This window comes from Scophthalmus maximus, chromosome 18, assembly GCF_022379125.1.
Source record: "Scophthalmus maximus strain ysfricsl-2021 chromosome 18, ASM2237912v1, whole genome shotgun sequence".
NCBI classification, from domain to species: Eukaryota; Metazoa; Chordata; class Actinopteri; order Pleuronectiformes; family Scophthalmidae; genus Scophthalmus; species Scophthalmus maximus.
The window spans coordinates 12,008,127-12,023,501 of record NC_061532.1 but is presented as its reverse complement, the minus strand read 5'-3'; the positions used below and the strand labels follow the sequence as shown (position 1 = coordinate 12,023,501).

Genomic DNA, 15,375 nt, shown 5'->3' with positions numbered 1-15,375 from the left:
CTTCTTTTAATTCTCTTATCATAACATATTCTGAGACCTGAAGGGAAATTGATAGAAGAACAATCGGTGGAGAGAGGCGTGATAAAGTTATGGGAAACGCAAAGGTGAGCATTCAAAGGGGATTTCTGATGGGAAAATGCAGGGCGCCATATCTTCGTGATTCATGTCTCTTTTCACTCAGTGTAATTTCTTTTGACACGTTCCCCTCTGGGATATTCACTGCAGTCAGATGAATGTGAAACAGTGCATCATAGTACACTGAACACGATTGAATCACAATACCCGCTGTGACGCAATCGGTCTCCAAATGTAGCCTCCGGAGGAGGTGGCCCCTGAATTGGGACACAGCTTGTATATAGCTGGAGAGATTGAGTCCGTCTCCTGTGGCAAGGCTGTTGTGTGTTCGTGAGGGACAACACCCTTCCAATATCTATTGACTGGCAAATGAAGGGACGCGATGAATGGAACAGCTCAAGTTTCCTTTGGCAGGCGTGCACACTTTGCTCAGGTGTTTTTTCCGTCCCGACTGGCTTGTTTGTTGTGAGCATCCAAGTGCGCTTGCTTTTTGGTGATTTTTTAGTTCGAGCTGACATGGGGATGCTACAGTGATTAGTTTGTGTGCATGTCCTTCACGTCTGTGTGAACAGCAAGGGAGTTTGGTACAATGAAATTTGGCTCACAGGCTTAACAAGTGCAGTTGCACAGTGCGAGCATGCAGACATTTATTATTGAGCAGCGACCTTTCATTATTCATACCAGTGGCTTTTCTGTGCACTCAGCAGATCAACTTCTTTGAGCCTGTTTGTTCATCAGACACACGACTCATTGATGTCAACACACATTCATAGACCATGAATATCCACTTGTGCATGTATATAATGGAATTAAACATGTTTGCTAAAGGAAGGTTTAAATAGAATGCAATCTTTTTGTAACCATTTGAGTATTCGCTGTTTAAAACTACTCACCATTGATCATACTCTGAATGTAAATTATGGGGAACAGAAATCCACAGTTGAGTCACAGTAATTTCTATTCATACACAGAAATATCAGACGAATGGTTCGAACTTCTGATTCTCCAGAGCACTGCATGAAAGAAAAGTAGACAGAAGCTGTGTGTTTTACGGCCGCACAAATATAAATATTATTATGGCTGTTTAATGTCATTCATAAAGAGTAATGCAATGGCAATAAACAATGTGATACGTGCAGACACGGTAATATCGTAAATCTGAAAATGAAATAAAGAAAATAAGACGCTCCAATCTGTAACACCAATGGAGTGTGATTTTCAGCAGTCAGCACTGCAGTTGGTAATTCTTTTTGTTTGTTTTTGCTTGTTGTCTGAAGCATTTCCTGAAACTTACAGCTGCTAGGCAACACTATAACAGCCAGCCAGCCAGCGGATCTGTGCCATGCGAGTACCTGAGTACCGTCTCAGTGCCAGCAGGCTAAACGACGATGCCTCGCTTCAGACCCCTGCCCGGCCGAGACAGCTTACTGTGTAACATGGATGTGAAAAATGGCCGTGGACAGACTCGAGGGTCCCAAACGACTGAGCTCAGGTGGGGAAACACAAATTATGCAAGTGTGCAGCTTGAAAAAAGGCTGACAGCACAATATAGCATCTTTTTTTTATCATGTCAAAATGAATATCATGAGACATACAGTGCAGTCAAAAATTCAGAGTTATTGAGGCGAGGAAATAAGTTTATTATGTACCTGTCCTTGCCACAAGCTCTGTGTTAAGTTCCCCCCTACCACGAAACCTAGTTAGCATAGCTGTCTGAGCCCAACCTGACAGCGCCGGTGCTGCAGGTGTATTTTTAGCCCAACAAGCGGTCTGTGTAGAGGTGTGTTATGGCATCTCATCGCTGAGGGCCTCCAAGGTGTCATCCCACCGCTGAAGGGGGTTCTGACTGGTGCATAATTTTAATTGGCAGACAAAAACCCACTGGCACATCACGGGATTTGTTCTACTGACGTGATTTGCTGTGATGGGTATAGGGTGGGGCGATGGGTGTACAGGGATGTTGTCAGTTGTAAGGGGTTGAAGTGTGCGCCAGGTTATTAAAGCGACAGTGACCTACAATTTGCATAAAGCTTCTGTAATGGTTTTTGCATATAATTGCGTTAATGTGCACCAGGGTCTGTGCAGATGTGCCAGCTCTCCTCTTCTGTTCCCACCAGCAGCAGCACAGCATTAGGACTAGGATAAATTAACAAGGTTGTATGACCAGGTTCGACAGCAAAAGTGTTTTTACGGCTGTTCTGAATGGCCACTCCCAATGGTGGGGGAATAATCCATCCAAGAGAGATGTGACATTCGATAATCAAATGTGGGATAATAGTGCACACGTTTGGACAGTCAGTCCTCAAAGCAATCCACGGTGTTGCACTTTGTTGCAGTCACTTATAGGGGTAGATCTGTGAAGAATTAAAAAATAATAGCGCTTGAGGAAGAAAGTCCTACATTGCCTACGTGTCTTCATCTGATATAGTTATAGCCATAGGGAGACAGACAATTAGGGATTTTTTGGGATAGGGATATTTGTGCCGTTTTAAAGGTAATGCAGATGTAATTCTAGCCGTATGTGCTAATGAGAGAGAAAATTACAGAACAAATTGCCTTTAGCTTCCTCATTAGAAGGAGGACGAGCTGGACATATTATTTTTGCTTTTCAGCCTCTTCATGCACGAAGAGAAGGCATTTCATCCAGCTTAAGGGAACACCACTCCGCTTGATCATGTCGGAGTATGACAATGTACTTTTTTTCCCCCTCTGTCTTTTGTTTTCTTTGGAAAATGAGAAGTAGTGGTTTTCCCGCGTTGCATATCTGCATGACTGATTCAAACCAGCTGCTGGTAAGCTTTGCCAGTTTGATCGCTGCCATTGGCTGCGGCGGCTCTGCCAGCTTCCTTGATTAGATGTCTGTGCTTTTGTGTTTGCAGCTGTTCATAGTGCAGAAAAGAGACCAAGTCGTACGGTCGTAATGCATGTTCCCCGAATCACTGGACATAGGACAGAACGTTCTGGCTGATTTCAAAAAAGGGAAAGTGACCACAAGCTGTTTGTTGGCTCTGAAGGGGTTTCAAAGAGAGAACAGCACGTTACGTTGTCAATGTATTTTTGTTTAGAGCTGTAATGATTCTCCAAATTCACAGTTGGGTTCAGAACTCAACCTTTTTCAGACCTCGTTATTTTGAGAATGTTCTCAGGGGGTCTGTAATCTCAGGGTTATTTTCCATCTTGAGCTAAATAAACTTTAACTGCACGCTTGATCACTCGATCGTGATTGGACAAAGTAGTCAGATGACGCATGCAGTTGGAAGACAATAAAATGGGTGCAATGCGTAATATTTACACAATATAGAGTTTGTCTTGTGATTAATGAATTGAAAGTTTTGTTTCATTAGTGAAGTAATAAGTAATGAGTAATCTCATTGGGGGTTGGAGTAACATTGTTGACGTTTGTCAATCGTTACACTCCTAAATCTTGGGCTTTCATTGAGTGAGCGTGGTGATGAATAACTCATGGCTCTTGATGTACACATGGGTTGTTTCCAAGAGATTGAATTGTTGACCCCTACAGCTTGCAGCATGTTCGCTAGTAAAGGACAAAAAACCTCCAGCTTTTGATTAACAAAAGTACAAAATAATTTTGCTTGCTTGCGGTGGCCAGTGATTTTAGTTATACATCTTTTTTATATGTCGGCTGGCTGTTGGGAGATATTATACGCCCATAAACTGTGGAGTTTCTTCGTTCGACTTGTAGCAAGCCACTTGGTCATGTCACAGATACAGGTTTAACGTCCAATTTAATTAATTTAGTTAGTTGATATTTTTAAAGTATAATATTTGGAATTTTTGCTGTACAGTGCTTGGAAGTATTAAATTTATGTTTTTAATTATAAAGAACAATAGGCTCAAAATATCAATACCATCCATGCTGGTTTTCAGTCATACTTTAATCGATATAAGTCTTACATGAACTTGCTGAACCCTGCATAATATGTGTGTTTGAGTCCCGACAGGACCCAACTCTTAATCTGTGCCTTATGTTGGTTTCTGTTTCACTCTGTCTTATTTGAGAAGGCAGACACCATCTCATTCCAGCTCCAGCCAGCTTCCCTCGCTGGTTAACAGCTTGCTGCTTTCTCTACTGGCCCTTTCCTCTTGGGATTTTCCAGTTTTCTCAGAACCAGTGACTGTGATGGCAAACTGGGGCTAAAAAGATTACATCACCGCTGGATGTTCGTGCTTTGTGGACATGTAGTGCTCTGTTGGTGATTTGCCAGGGTTTTCTTTCTTGCTTTCTCAGATGCAATTATAACTTCCTTGTTTCTGTACAATGTCTGCCAAGCCCCCTAAATAAAAGGCACATGACCTCCTCCATATTAAGGGGTCTGCAGCCATATTGTGTGGCAGGATGAGTGAGTAAAGGCTCCATTAGGATTCATTAGAGCCTCTCGTTGGACATATTGTCCCAAGTGCAATGAGCCGCACCAGTGGAGGCCCCTTGCTCTCCTCCGGCACGTGCCATCCCTCACCGTCCCTGTGGTCGTACACAATGGAAGAGGAGTGATGATCTCCGTCTTATTCTCTCTTCTCCTATTGCAATCACTCATCAGTTGCAATCGCTGTTTTTACACATCAGCCCGGTCTTCGCTCATTCATTCCTCCCTTCACTCGTTTTTTTCTTCTTCTCCGCTGTCTTTGCCTCTGCCTCCCTTGGGATATTATAAAGTCACCGATGAAATCCCACTGCAGCTGCTGCCATGGTGATAGGTGACAGCGGGAAGCACCACCCAAGATGAATGGACCGTAAAAGTAGCAGGACAGTGGTAAAGTGTGTGCAGAGAGGGAAGAGGCTGGCTAGTCTGGGTGGAAAAATAAAGGAAGGAGAAGAGAAGGGAAATCGCAGGTATGTGACTAATTTCTCTGTGCAGTGACCGTCCCCGATCACTGGCGACCTCCTTCTGTTTTACAGTCACGGTCAGAGAGTAGCCATATTTCTTTCTGACCCGAGTTGTGATTAAACTGGAAATGAATAAGTGTAATTCTCTAACATAGTTAGCTCTGTGAATTCTGTCAATCATTTACTTTCTTTTATGGAGCGGCTGAATTGTACTTATCGTGCCAAACAGTTCCAAATATTTTTTAAAGTAATAAGTAGGTTGGCACAAATACCTTGTATGCTTTTGGCCTAATATATTGAATAACAGCTGGGGAACAAAGAGGTCAGTGACCTCTCAGTCATTGACCATTAGACAAAACAGCGAATGATCTGTCTGTTAGTATAGTAGGAATAATGTCACAATACCCATACATTATACATAATTTCTACTCACTCGATAGTTTATTACTCTCTACTGTGGGCTTCAATTGACTTGTGACTAAACATTTGGTCACATTTGGATTTGCTGGTCTGGTCAACTGATTACCTTACTTGTCACATGCTCCATTTTTGCTAATCCTTATATATTCGTCCTCAGATTCAGGTTGTGCGGTGTACTTTATGGTGTTCAAAGAGTTTTACTTCATAGGCATCGCTCGTAATCTGTGATGATGTGAAAGGCCTTTGGTTTTAAAGGGGCATGAAAGATAATCCACTTATCTTAAGTCAAAGGGAATGAGCTTTCTATTAGCACTGAGGAGGCTGCTACTCTGTGTTACCCGTATCAATATCACAGTCATACGTGTTGTGGATTGCTTTTATATGTATTTGGATGTCACTTTGCTATGAGTAATTAATTCCTCTGCAAAACTTACACTTCCGCAGTCTGTTTACTTTTTTCTTCACCATTTACAGTTTTTATCTCACTACACCTGCCTATTAACAATCCTCTATTCTGCTGGACTCGCCTCCTTATAGTCCATTTTTTTCTTATTATTTTTCTGATTTATTTCATTCATTATTTTGTCTCTAACTGAATAATTAAATATCTCTTCAGAGCTGATGAGCAACTGTTGAATTTGTGCCAATGTCTGAGCCTCACGATTAGTGAAAAGAAGTAAGGAAACAGGCCTTGATGTTAACCAGTCATGATGAACATCACACATTTGTCTGGTGTTGGAGCACTGTTTGCAGAGTAAACCCTTTTTTTCATAGCGATTTCTCATTAAGTGCTTTGTGTTGCTAGAAAGGTGCAAGTGTTGCTTATCAAGCATGTTCGCTCACGCAGTAAACTGCTGGTGATTCCATCTTGCTCTGTAGTTTATCTCTATATAACTCTCTCTCTCTTTCGTCCTCCATCTATTTTCTTTTTCTTTTTCTCTCTCTCTGTCTGTCAGAACCAAGATGATATGTAAGCGTTTTCTCACGGGAACCAATGACAACGTGACGTGTCATATGTCATCATGTCAAGTGTGTGTGTGTGTGTGTGTGTGTGTGTGTGTGTGTGTGTGTGTGTGTGTGTGTGTGGTGTGTGTGGTGTGTGTGGTGTGTGTGTGTGTGTGTGTGTGTGTGTGTGCGCGCGCTTGCCTGTGTGGAGAGGGAACCTTTCCTCCTGTGGATACCAGTCTTCAGTCGACTCATGTCCAATCAGCGAAGCAGCCAATCCAATATGTGCTGCAGTCATTAATCACAGGGAGACAGTCAGAGGAATCATTTTAAGGCATGTAAACAGTGTTTACTCACTAATGATCTGCCAACAAAGATCAGGGAAATGTAAGTGAGCCTATCACAATGTCAAGGAAAGAGATGTCATCCTGAGTTAATGTTTTTTCTTAATGCATTATGCAAGCAACAATCTTGTAACCTTGCTTTCAGGAACTACATTCACAACAGGGACCAGAACGGGGATGAAAGCGAAGTGCACGCTAAAAATGACCCTGCAGCAACAAGAGCAGAGGATACGGTACTCGCACATTTCATAAGTGACTTCTTGTAGATGACATTGAAACACAGAACCTCTTAGCCGCTCAAGTTCGAGTATAACCTCATGTTTAAATCATTCACGAAACTGTATTTGAGGCCAGTAGAGGAATGTGAGCATCTTTGCTCGTTTTTTCTCCTCTTTTTTTAAAAAGCCCCACCCTGAGGACCACAGGCTGGCAGAATCAATATCATCACTCAACAGCTTTTTCTTTGTACTCCTATATTAAGGGGCTTGGAGGGTTGACGGGACTGATCATTCTCTTTCATCTCCTGCTGGTTTGTTTTTTGGAACCCAACATTCTTCCCGTGTATGGCTTGTGCTTCTCCGTCGTCCATGACACATTTGTCTTTCAAGAAGCCATATAAAAATAAAGGCGTTATTATTCTTTTCAGAATGTGACCTTTTTGAATCCCACCGCTGTCAACACTGGTTGTTGCTGTCTCTGCGTCATCCTTCTTCCACCGCCTCATGAACGCTCAGTTCAGACAAAACGGTTCCCCGTCATCCTCAGAAATGACTCACATGAGCCACGAGGTAAAGGATGAAAGTTTTTAAAAGGACACCAGCGTCCCTGTGTGAGGAGATTAGGGAGGAGAGAAGCCTTGAAAAAAGGGGTGGATGAGCAGGCGGGGGGTGAGCTCGCCTGGCAGATACATTTGTCATCGTGCGTATGTGTGTGTGTGTGTGTGTGTGTGTAAGCTAGTGTACATGCTTGGCAGAGAAATAGACAGAGTTATGATAGACTGATTTAATTTTGTTTGCCTTCCGATTTATCTCCAGTTCCTCTCAGTACACCTGTACTCCAGAGATATGTTGAATGTACAAAATACACTTACTGTTCTCATGAAGTAACTGGATGAGGTGAATTTAGGTCAACGCATTTTGTATTGATTTGTGATCCGAAATCCACGTTAATCCTAGGGGAGGGAATGTTTTAAATAGGAGCATATTTATGCTTTGAGAGAGTTGGTATGGTGCAAAAGGAGAAGCTGCTCCATTTAAAGAGGATTAAATACAAAAATGAATGTTATTATTGTTGTTTTGTACATTAAAAGAAAAGGAAATAGGCTTATTTCCTTTCTTGCTGAGATGAATTGATCGATACAGCCGCAGCTTAGTGCAAAGACTGGAAACGGGTAACCGGCCTGGCTCAGTCTGAGGTAACAAAATCCACTTTCTAACACCACTGAAGCCTGCTAATGAACATGTTATTTAATCCATACAAAGACTTGAGTGTAAAAATGACAATTTGCTTCTCTTCTACTAGAGGTTATGTGGAAAACTATTTTGTGATCAGGGCCCAGTTGACCTGCGAACCAGCAGAGATACTTGAGAAGTTATTGGTGTAAAGACTAGAGCCCGACCGATATGTCCGATGCCCAATGATATCGGCCGCTATGAGGCTTTCACAGACATCTCGTTATCAGCCTTTATGTCAATACCAAAACTTTTATTTTACACAATAAACAGTGCAGAAAAGATGTGCATTTTTGTTTAAATTATACCTTTGGATTTTTCGGTAAACCTCGAAAAGTGGCAGGTCAGAGGTTAAATCTCCTTTACTAAGACCACCAAATGTTGTGGAAAATGTCAGTGTGCAATGTGTCAAGAGACGATCCCGATCAGGAAGGAGAAATGGAGAATATATACGTGAATGTGTTGGTGATGGAGAGGCTGTGGGAGGAAGTCTCTAAAGAGTACAGAGGTCGTCTTGTTATTTTCGAGGTGGGCAGGGATTTGGCGCCGTGTTTGGGTTTGTGTCACAGGAACATCACTCCCACACCTCGTTTAAACCACTTTAACTATGGCTCAGAAAGAGGTGCCTGTTCTCATTCTTACCTTTTAAGGCAACCGATGCCCCCATTTAAGTCGCCACCGAAATGAATCACCACAACAAAGCATTTTAGTGGACTCTCTCTCTCTCTCTCTCTCTCTCTCTCTCTCTCTCTCTCCCCCTCTCTCTCTCCCCCTCTCTCTCTCTCTCTCTCTCTCTCTCTCTCTCTCTCTCTCTCTCTCTCTCCCCCTCTCTCCTTGATTGCCCTACAATTTCATGGATACGGTCAATGATCATGTTTATTCTTCGGTGACGTTAAGTTCAATATCTCTAACAGTTATTGGATGGATCGCCATGAGATTCAGCACAGATGTTTATGTCCACTTTGGGATTTATTGTAATCGCTTATATTAACTTGAGATGGTGAATGTGGCAAATGTCAGTACATGTCTGAAAGCAACTCATGTGTCAGGTCTTTGACTGGTCAACCGTTTATTGCGGCTCTTTGAGGTGTTGGGGTGAATTAAGTTGTGTACAAACGGGTGCATGAACTGCACCGATTACAATTATATAGTATATTCTGTAATCATTTCTGTTTCTGGATCACTGCAGCCTGTCTGTCTCCTGTGGAATGTAAGAGAACGGGGCCTAGGAAGCCCTATACACACTGCAGCCTTAATGCCATTCGCATGGCTGAGAGGGCCAAAAGTCTCATGGCTGAGAGGCCTAAGTTTATGAAACAGATGAGGCAACGTGGCCATTAGCAGCGCCAAAACATTTCTTCCCTGTGATTTGTGTTGCATTTCCATTCCTCCAGGATTCAGTTTAATCATCCTCATCGCACTGTATTTCCTCTTTACATGCCCTTTTTACCCTTCAGCCCACGTCGTGTTCTGTCATCTCTCTCTTTCGTCCTTTCTAACGGCTCTCTCATCCTCCCTCTGCAGAGATAATTCTCATTAGAGTAAAAACAAGTGTTTTCTCCGTCTCTTCTATTGGGTTTTGGGTGTTGTATTAAGCAGCAAAGTCACATGGTCTGTTCCAAGAATCAGTGCGCTAATAAAGTTATTTCTCTCCTTCCTTACCCTCCCCTTCCTCCGTCACGTTCTCCTTCATCTGACTCCTGTAGTTAGTGGTGTTGCAGCAGAAGGATGCCGCTAGTGAAGCGCACCATCGAGCCCCGGCACCTGTGCCACACGGTGCTGCCGAGAAACATCAAGAACGAGCTGGAGTGTGTGACCAACATCTCCTTGGCCAACGTCATTCGCCAACTCAGCAGTCTCAGTCAGTAGCACAACGACACAGACACAGACACAGACACAGACACAGACACAAACACACGAATACACACACGATCTCTCATTATCTAAATAGACACACACGGCACAATCTGGAAATGTAAAGTACATTGCAGATAATCTTTATCTGAAACTTTTTTTTTTTTACATGCTCAGTAGTCTTTAGCACTCAAGATCAGTTTCCATGATTACATTCTTTTGCATAGGGACAACGTTTATGATTAAACTGTGTTGGCTTATTTAGTAATGAACTGTTAAATACGACAGTCGATGGCTAGAAATAAGCTTAAAACCATTGTTACTTAATAGTGTTGTTTTCCCAGATTTTTAACATCCAGAAATTTGTCACAAACATAAATTGAATTAACTGAATGAACAAAATATTTGGATGAGAAAATTATATAAATATTAAATAATTAAAGATACCGCATTTCCTGGTAATAGTTCCTTTGGAGAAATGAGAAATCCTGCAAATGAACTACTGACAGAATTGAAGATTTTGACATATTTCCATATTGAGTAAAATACAACTATAAGTTAAATGAAAGTGATGAGACTTTGGAATGATTGAGTAAACATTATATATCAGTTTAAACAATTAACAATTTGTCTCATTATTGCTGCATATAGAAATCATGTAATCCTAACACTTTGTTGGTTGTTGAAATTGAGTTCTTAATCAGTATTAAAAAATGTTTAAAATGTTCACCCACCTATGTATGTTTTTCGTGTGTGCAGGTAAATATGCAGAAGACCTGTTTGGAGAGCTGTTCAACGAGGCCCACTCCTTCTCTTTCCGGGTCAACTCCCTGCAAGAGCGCGTGGACCGCCTCTCCATCAGCGTCACACAGCTGGACCCCAAAGAGGAGGAATGTGAGTACTGTAACCTAACACACGCTCACACACACACACACGCACACACACGGCTTACATTTCTAACCTCAATAGTACAAATCCTGTCCTCTATAGGAAACATTCAGTTTTCACTTTGCCACTCAGGCTGTGTCTGTGGTGAACAATAATCGGAGGTAAGCCAAGTTATCCCGAGAGAAGGGAGGCAGGGTGACGGGACAGCGCAGCTAGAGGAGAGTTCAGTGAGTGTAAGTTTAAAAAAAGACGGGAGAAGCACAGCGGTGTAATACCATGCTCCGAGGCGCAGAATTGATTTTTCTGTGGGCCAGCAATGTGTTCACGGCCTTGCACAACGCTACTCTAACTGCTTCCTTGTCACTGACACAGAGAAGGTAAAATGCTCACTGGGCCGTAGATGCTGTTTATTTTTCTTTTGTGTTTGCAAACACAGGCTTTGGGGTTTTTTTACAAGTCAGGGAATTTTTTTTTGCAGAATAGGCCTACTGGGTTTTTGTTGTGACACAGTAGAGAACGGACCCTTACAGGTCCAGATTTCTGACACGCTGTTCATCCTAATCTTCTTTTTTTTTGTCTATGCTCCTTTTTTTTCCTTTGATTAAAATCTCCTCCACATTCATCTTCTGAATTGGTTGGCCCCTTTTTTATATTACCCCTCATCTTCTCCACCTGTCATTCTCCATTTCCTGCTTCTTCCTTCTCCTCCTCCTCCTCTCTCCACCCTTTTCTCCTCACCTTGTCCAAATACTGTTGCTGTGCACATTGAATTACTGTGTCTGATCCAAATTGTGTTACTCACACGCGAGGCTCAAAACCTACCCTGCTGAGGATAGGACATTAACTTTTGTCAGACTTTTGGAAAAACCCAAGTAACAACAACAGCAACCAATCTTTTTATTGTTTTGGAAAAAGGCGACTTGTTCATATAAATGTAACATGTCCAGACCGTGAGTGATTCTGCGCGAGTCTGTGCATGTGGCCCTCGGCTTCATCTCCCTTCACAAATAATGACTTTCCAGCTGACGTATTGGCCTGAGAGACGATAGATAAGGATCAGCTCTGTTGCAGTTTAAGAGTGTGGTGAGAGGGTGGGTTGGGGGGTTGCAGGAGAGGAGGACAGTAAGGAAGATGGAAGGAAAGAGGGATGGGTGCACTATACAGAGCACTGCAGCAAAAGCAGTGGAGTGTAAAAGGATTGTACCGCAGAATTTTCTGGGCCAGGTGGAAATGGCCTCCTCTGCAGGTTGCACATATTTTCCACTCAGTTCAACTCCTCTGCATTCATTTATAACCAAGCGGAGGAAAACGCTGCACTCTACTCCACTTTCCGCTCTCTGCCATTATCTATTAAAAGATTCGAAAAAAATCAAGCGACTATAATAGCGAGTATCTTAGTGTATTGCTGCCTGCTGAAGAGTCAGATCAATGTGACAGATAGACGGAGAATTGTAGGAGGGGGTTTCACAAAGCTAAGGGGTTGTTTCCTGTAAATGCCCCCTTCATCCCCACCCACACCCTTTCTTTTACCTCACAAACTGTACACACAGTTGTTTAAAGTGTATGCTTTTAGCGCAGCAAGCAGACAACGTGCCTTGTAATTGTCTGCGTGCATCGGTGGTCGACATTAGAGGAGGACTGAAAGAGAGGGGAACGGGTGCAGGCAGGGGTGGAACCATAAATCAGGACTGTAGAGGGATGAAGATTGGAGGATGGGGGGTAGGGAAGGATGGAGGAGAGAGGACAAAGGACGAGGACACAATAACAATAACAATTTTGCAGATACTGTCCTCAAAAAACCCTCACGAGCGTGAAGCCTCTTTAAAACCGTTAATGACCCATTAAAACTTGGTGACCAGGTGACATATTACACTCTGTCCTACTTACCTAGAAAATATGGATCATACCATTCCATCTTGGAAGCAAATTGCTGCAGAAATGTTTTCTGATTCGCAGGATGCGTAAAATTAATATTGCAAAGATTATCACGGCATTCTTTTTTCATGCAATTTTTGATATTTCTTAGAATATTCATGGCTGTAGCATCTATTCAAATTTTTTGCGTTAGTTCTATTTGAGTTTATTGGAATAAATATATTCAAATATTTGACATGAACATATGACACATAATGTGACCACTTTTAGAAAAATAAAAGTTTATATTCATTGAAAAATGTGAACCAGGATGAGAATTATCTCAGAGATCATCCAGAGATTAGAGAAAATCCACCACTGCCAGTAAGCAGACAAGAAGAGCAGTAGCCCAAGTTTACTGTAATTATTTCCAAAATAAAAGCTTAACAGGGAGACACCTTATTATATCATATTAATATAGAAAAGCCCTGCAACACCTTTGATGAAGCTCACAGTTTCCAACTGAGGCTGCAGTGTCCTTCATGTATTATGAATGAATGTCTGCTTGTGACCACTGTTCGTCTAACTGTTCGTCACTTTGCCGGTTTTACAGAACTCAAAGTTAGTGTAAAAACTACAAGACCAACACACTTCCGTGAGTCGCGGTTTACTCGTCTAAAGCACAGAGTGGGCACAGAATGTGAGATGGTGGACGACATGAAAGATGTTTAGCTGAAGGTCAGAGAGATGTGCGATAGAGAGATGACCAGAGTGATGTATGCGGTGTCACTGGTGCTGCAGTGGCCGAGGTCAGAAGCGCTTCATCACGTTGATTTATGCACGTTCAATCTCGCACACACTCACCTTGCCCACACCCCGCTGACCCTTAAGCCTTTTAAAGGCTATTGTTCGCTACTTTGCCCTTTAGGCCTCCAGTCCCATTCTCCTCCTCTCCTCTCCCGACTGCCAACACACACTCACGCACACACACACACACACACACACGCACACACACACACACACACACCTCCTGTATCTTTGTTGTCCTCCCCAGCTCTTCTCTCATCTTTCTGATTGATCTCTGTTCCCCCCTCCATCTCGCGTGGAAGCTATTTGTGTTCTGTCATCCGCTCTTCCCCCTATCACTCTAGCCAGCCAAACTAATGGCCTGTATCCCCTATTTAATGGCACCGTTATATCATTGCACTGGCTGCAGGCCATTATGGAAGGCCACAAAGCCACCTCGAGTCCCTTTGGGCTCTAACTGTTTCTTTATGTACTCCATAGTGTCTCTCTCTCTCTGCATCCTTTTTCTATTAGTCCTCTTTCTAATCTGTAAGAAGTTTTTCGTTAGCTCGTTAACTCTCATTGAGTCTTACTACCTCTGGCACTCGTTACATTTCTTTTCCTTATCCCCCTTCATCTCTCTCTCTCTCTGTGTCTTTCTGTGTCTCTCTAATCTATTCACATAAGCTCTACTTGCATTATCCGCTAATTTGCAGCCTCCGTCCCAGTAAAGTGTTTAAATTGAGGTTAAAACATCCCAAAAAATAGAATCAGCATTGAACCAGTAGGACAGATAACTGCCAGTGTACAATGTAGGCTACTGTATATTCATGTGTCTGTGTGTATGTATGCACTACACATGACTATGTTCACATTTGCATCATGTTATAGTGCATCATGTTATAGTGTGTTTGTGTGACGTTAAGCATGAGTATGGTATGTTGGTATAAATCGCAGGTCAAACTTGTTTAGTGTTCACAGTGTATGTCATTTTTTATTATCTCTTCAATAATTGTGGGCCAATCAACAATCCATTTTCTATTTTATGTCATTACTTGATTTGCATACCATTTTGATATAACAATATAGGGGCTTACACATCCTGCTGTAGAGGATTTCATTCCAGCCATATTCACCCACACAATATGCGTCTTCCCTGGCCTGCCTCACTATTTGGAAAAGAACCATGGGAAAATTACAAACTGTATGCCTCACAGGTTCACAGTATAATACACAATAACTCATAACACATTTGTGAATACTTGTACAGCGCCCCATGACTAATTGCAGATGGTTTGCATAAACTTAGTGTTTTTACAGAAGAATTGCAACAGGCAAGCTATAAGCAAAAGAAAGGAGGGTTTGAAAAAGAAGCAGCAAAAACAGAGTCACAGCAAACTGTTTCTGTTGTGCTCTTCCACACCAGTCTCTCCTCTCAATTTGCATGTTCCATATTAGTTTTATCGTCTATGTATCCGCCTCTCCCTCCGCTCTCTAACCTCAGAGAGAGGTGAGAGCGGTTCAGGGCTGCAGGAAGAAGAAATATGCAGGAGGGGAAATATAGGGCAATATTTGCATTGGAGTACAACAGTGAGGGAGAGCCGTGCCTGCAGGATGAAAGACAACTTGGCCTTTGCCTTTTCTTATCTTCAGTGGCTCTGCGTAGGACTGCATCTCTTATGAGCGACGGGACGGAAAGAGGGGACGACGGGGAACCTTTTCCTCAAACTTTGTGGGAAGCTGTGTGTGTGTGTGTGTGTGTGTGTGCGTGCGTGTGTGTAGGTGCGTGTGTGTGAGTGACTAGAATGTCCTCACCTCTCTTTGATCGAGGGTGTTTCAATAAGATGCTATCTGTACACTACGAAAGAGAGAGAGAGAGAGATAAACTAAGGAGCTTTCACAGGTCTGAGAT

General features: G+C 42.5%; 1 protein-coding gene across 5 annotated transcripts in view; it reads left to right on the top strand.

The window, feature by feature from the left end:
• wasf1 (WASP family member 1) overlaps positions 1-15,375 on the top strand; it is a 45,464-nt gene that overhangs the window by 10,330 nt on the left and 19,759 nt on the right. For 4 of the 5 annotated variants that reach the window (XM_047328500.1, XM_047328498.1, XM_047328496.1 and 1 more), the window contains 2 exons: positions 9,788-9,942; positions 10,695-10,829. In XM_047328500.1, coding sequence (XP_047184456.1) covers positions 9,810-9,942; positions 10,695-10,829 — 268 coding nt within the window. In that variant the 5' untranslated portion in view covers positions 9,788-9,809. Of the gene's footprint in view, positions 1-1,352; positions 1,568-9,787; positions 9,943-10,694; positions 10,830-15,375 lie in introns of all 5 variants that reach the window. The other variant, XM_047328497.1, reaches the window with a different exon arrangement.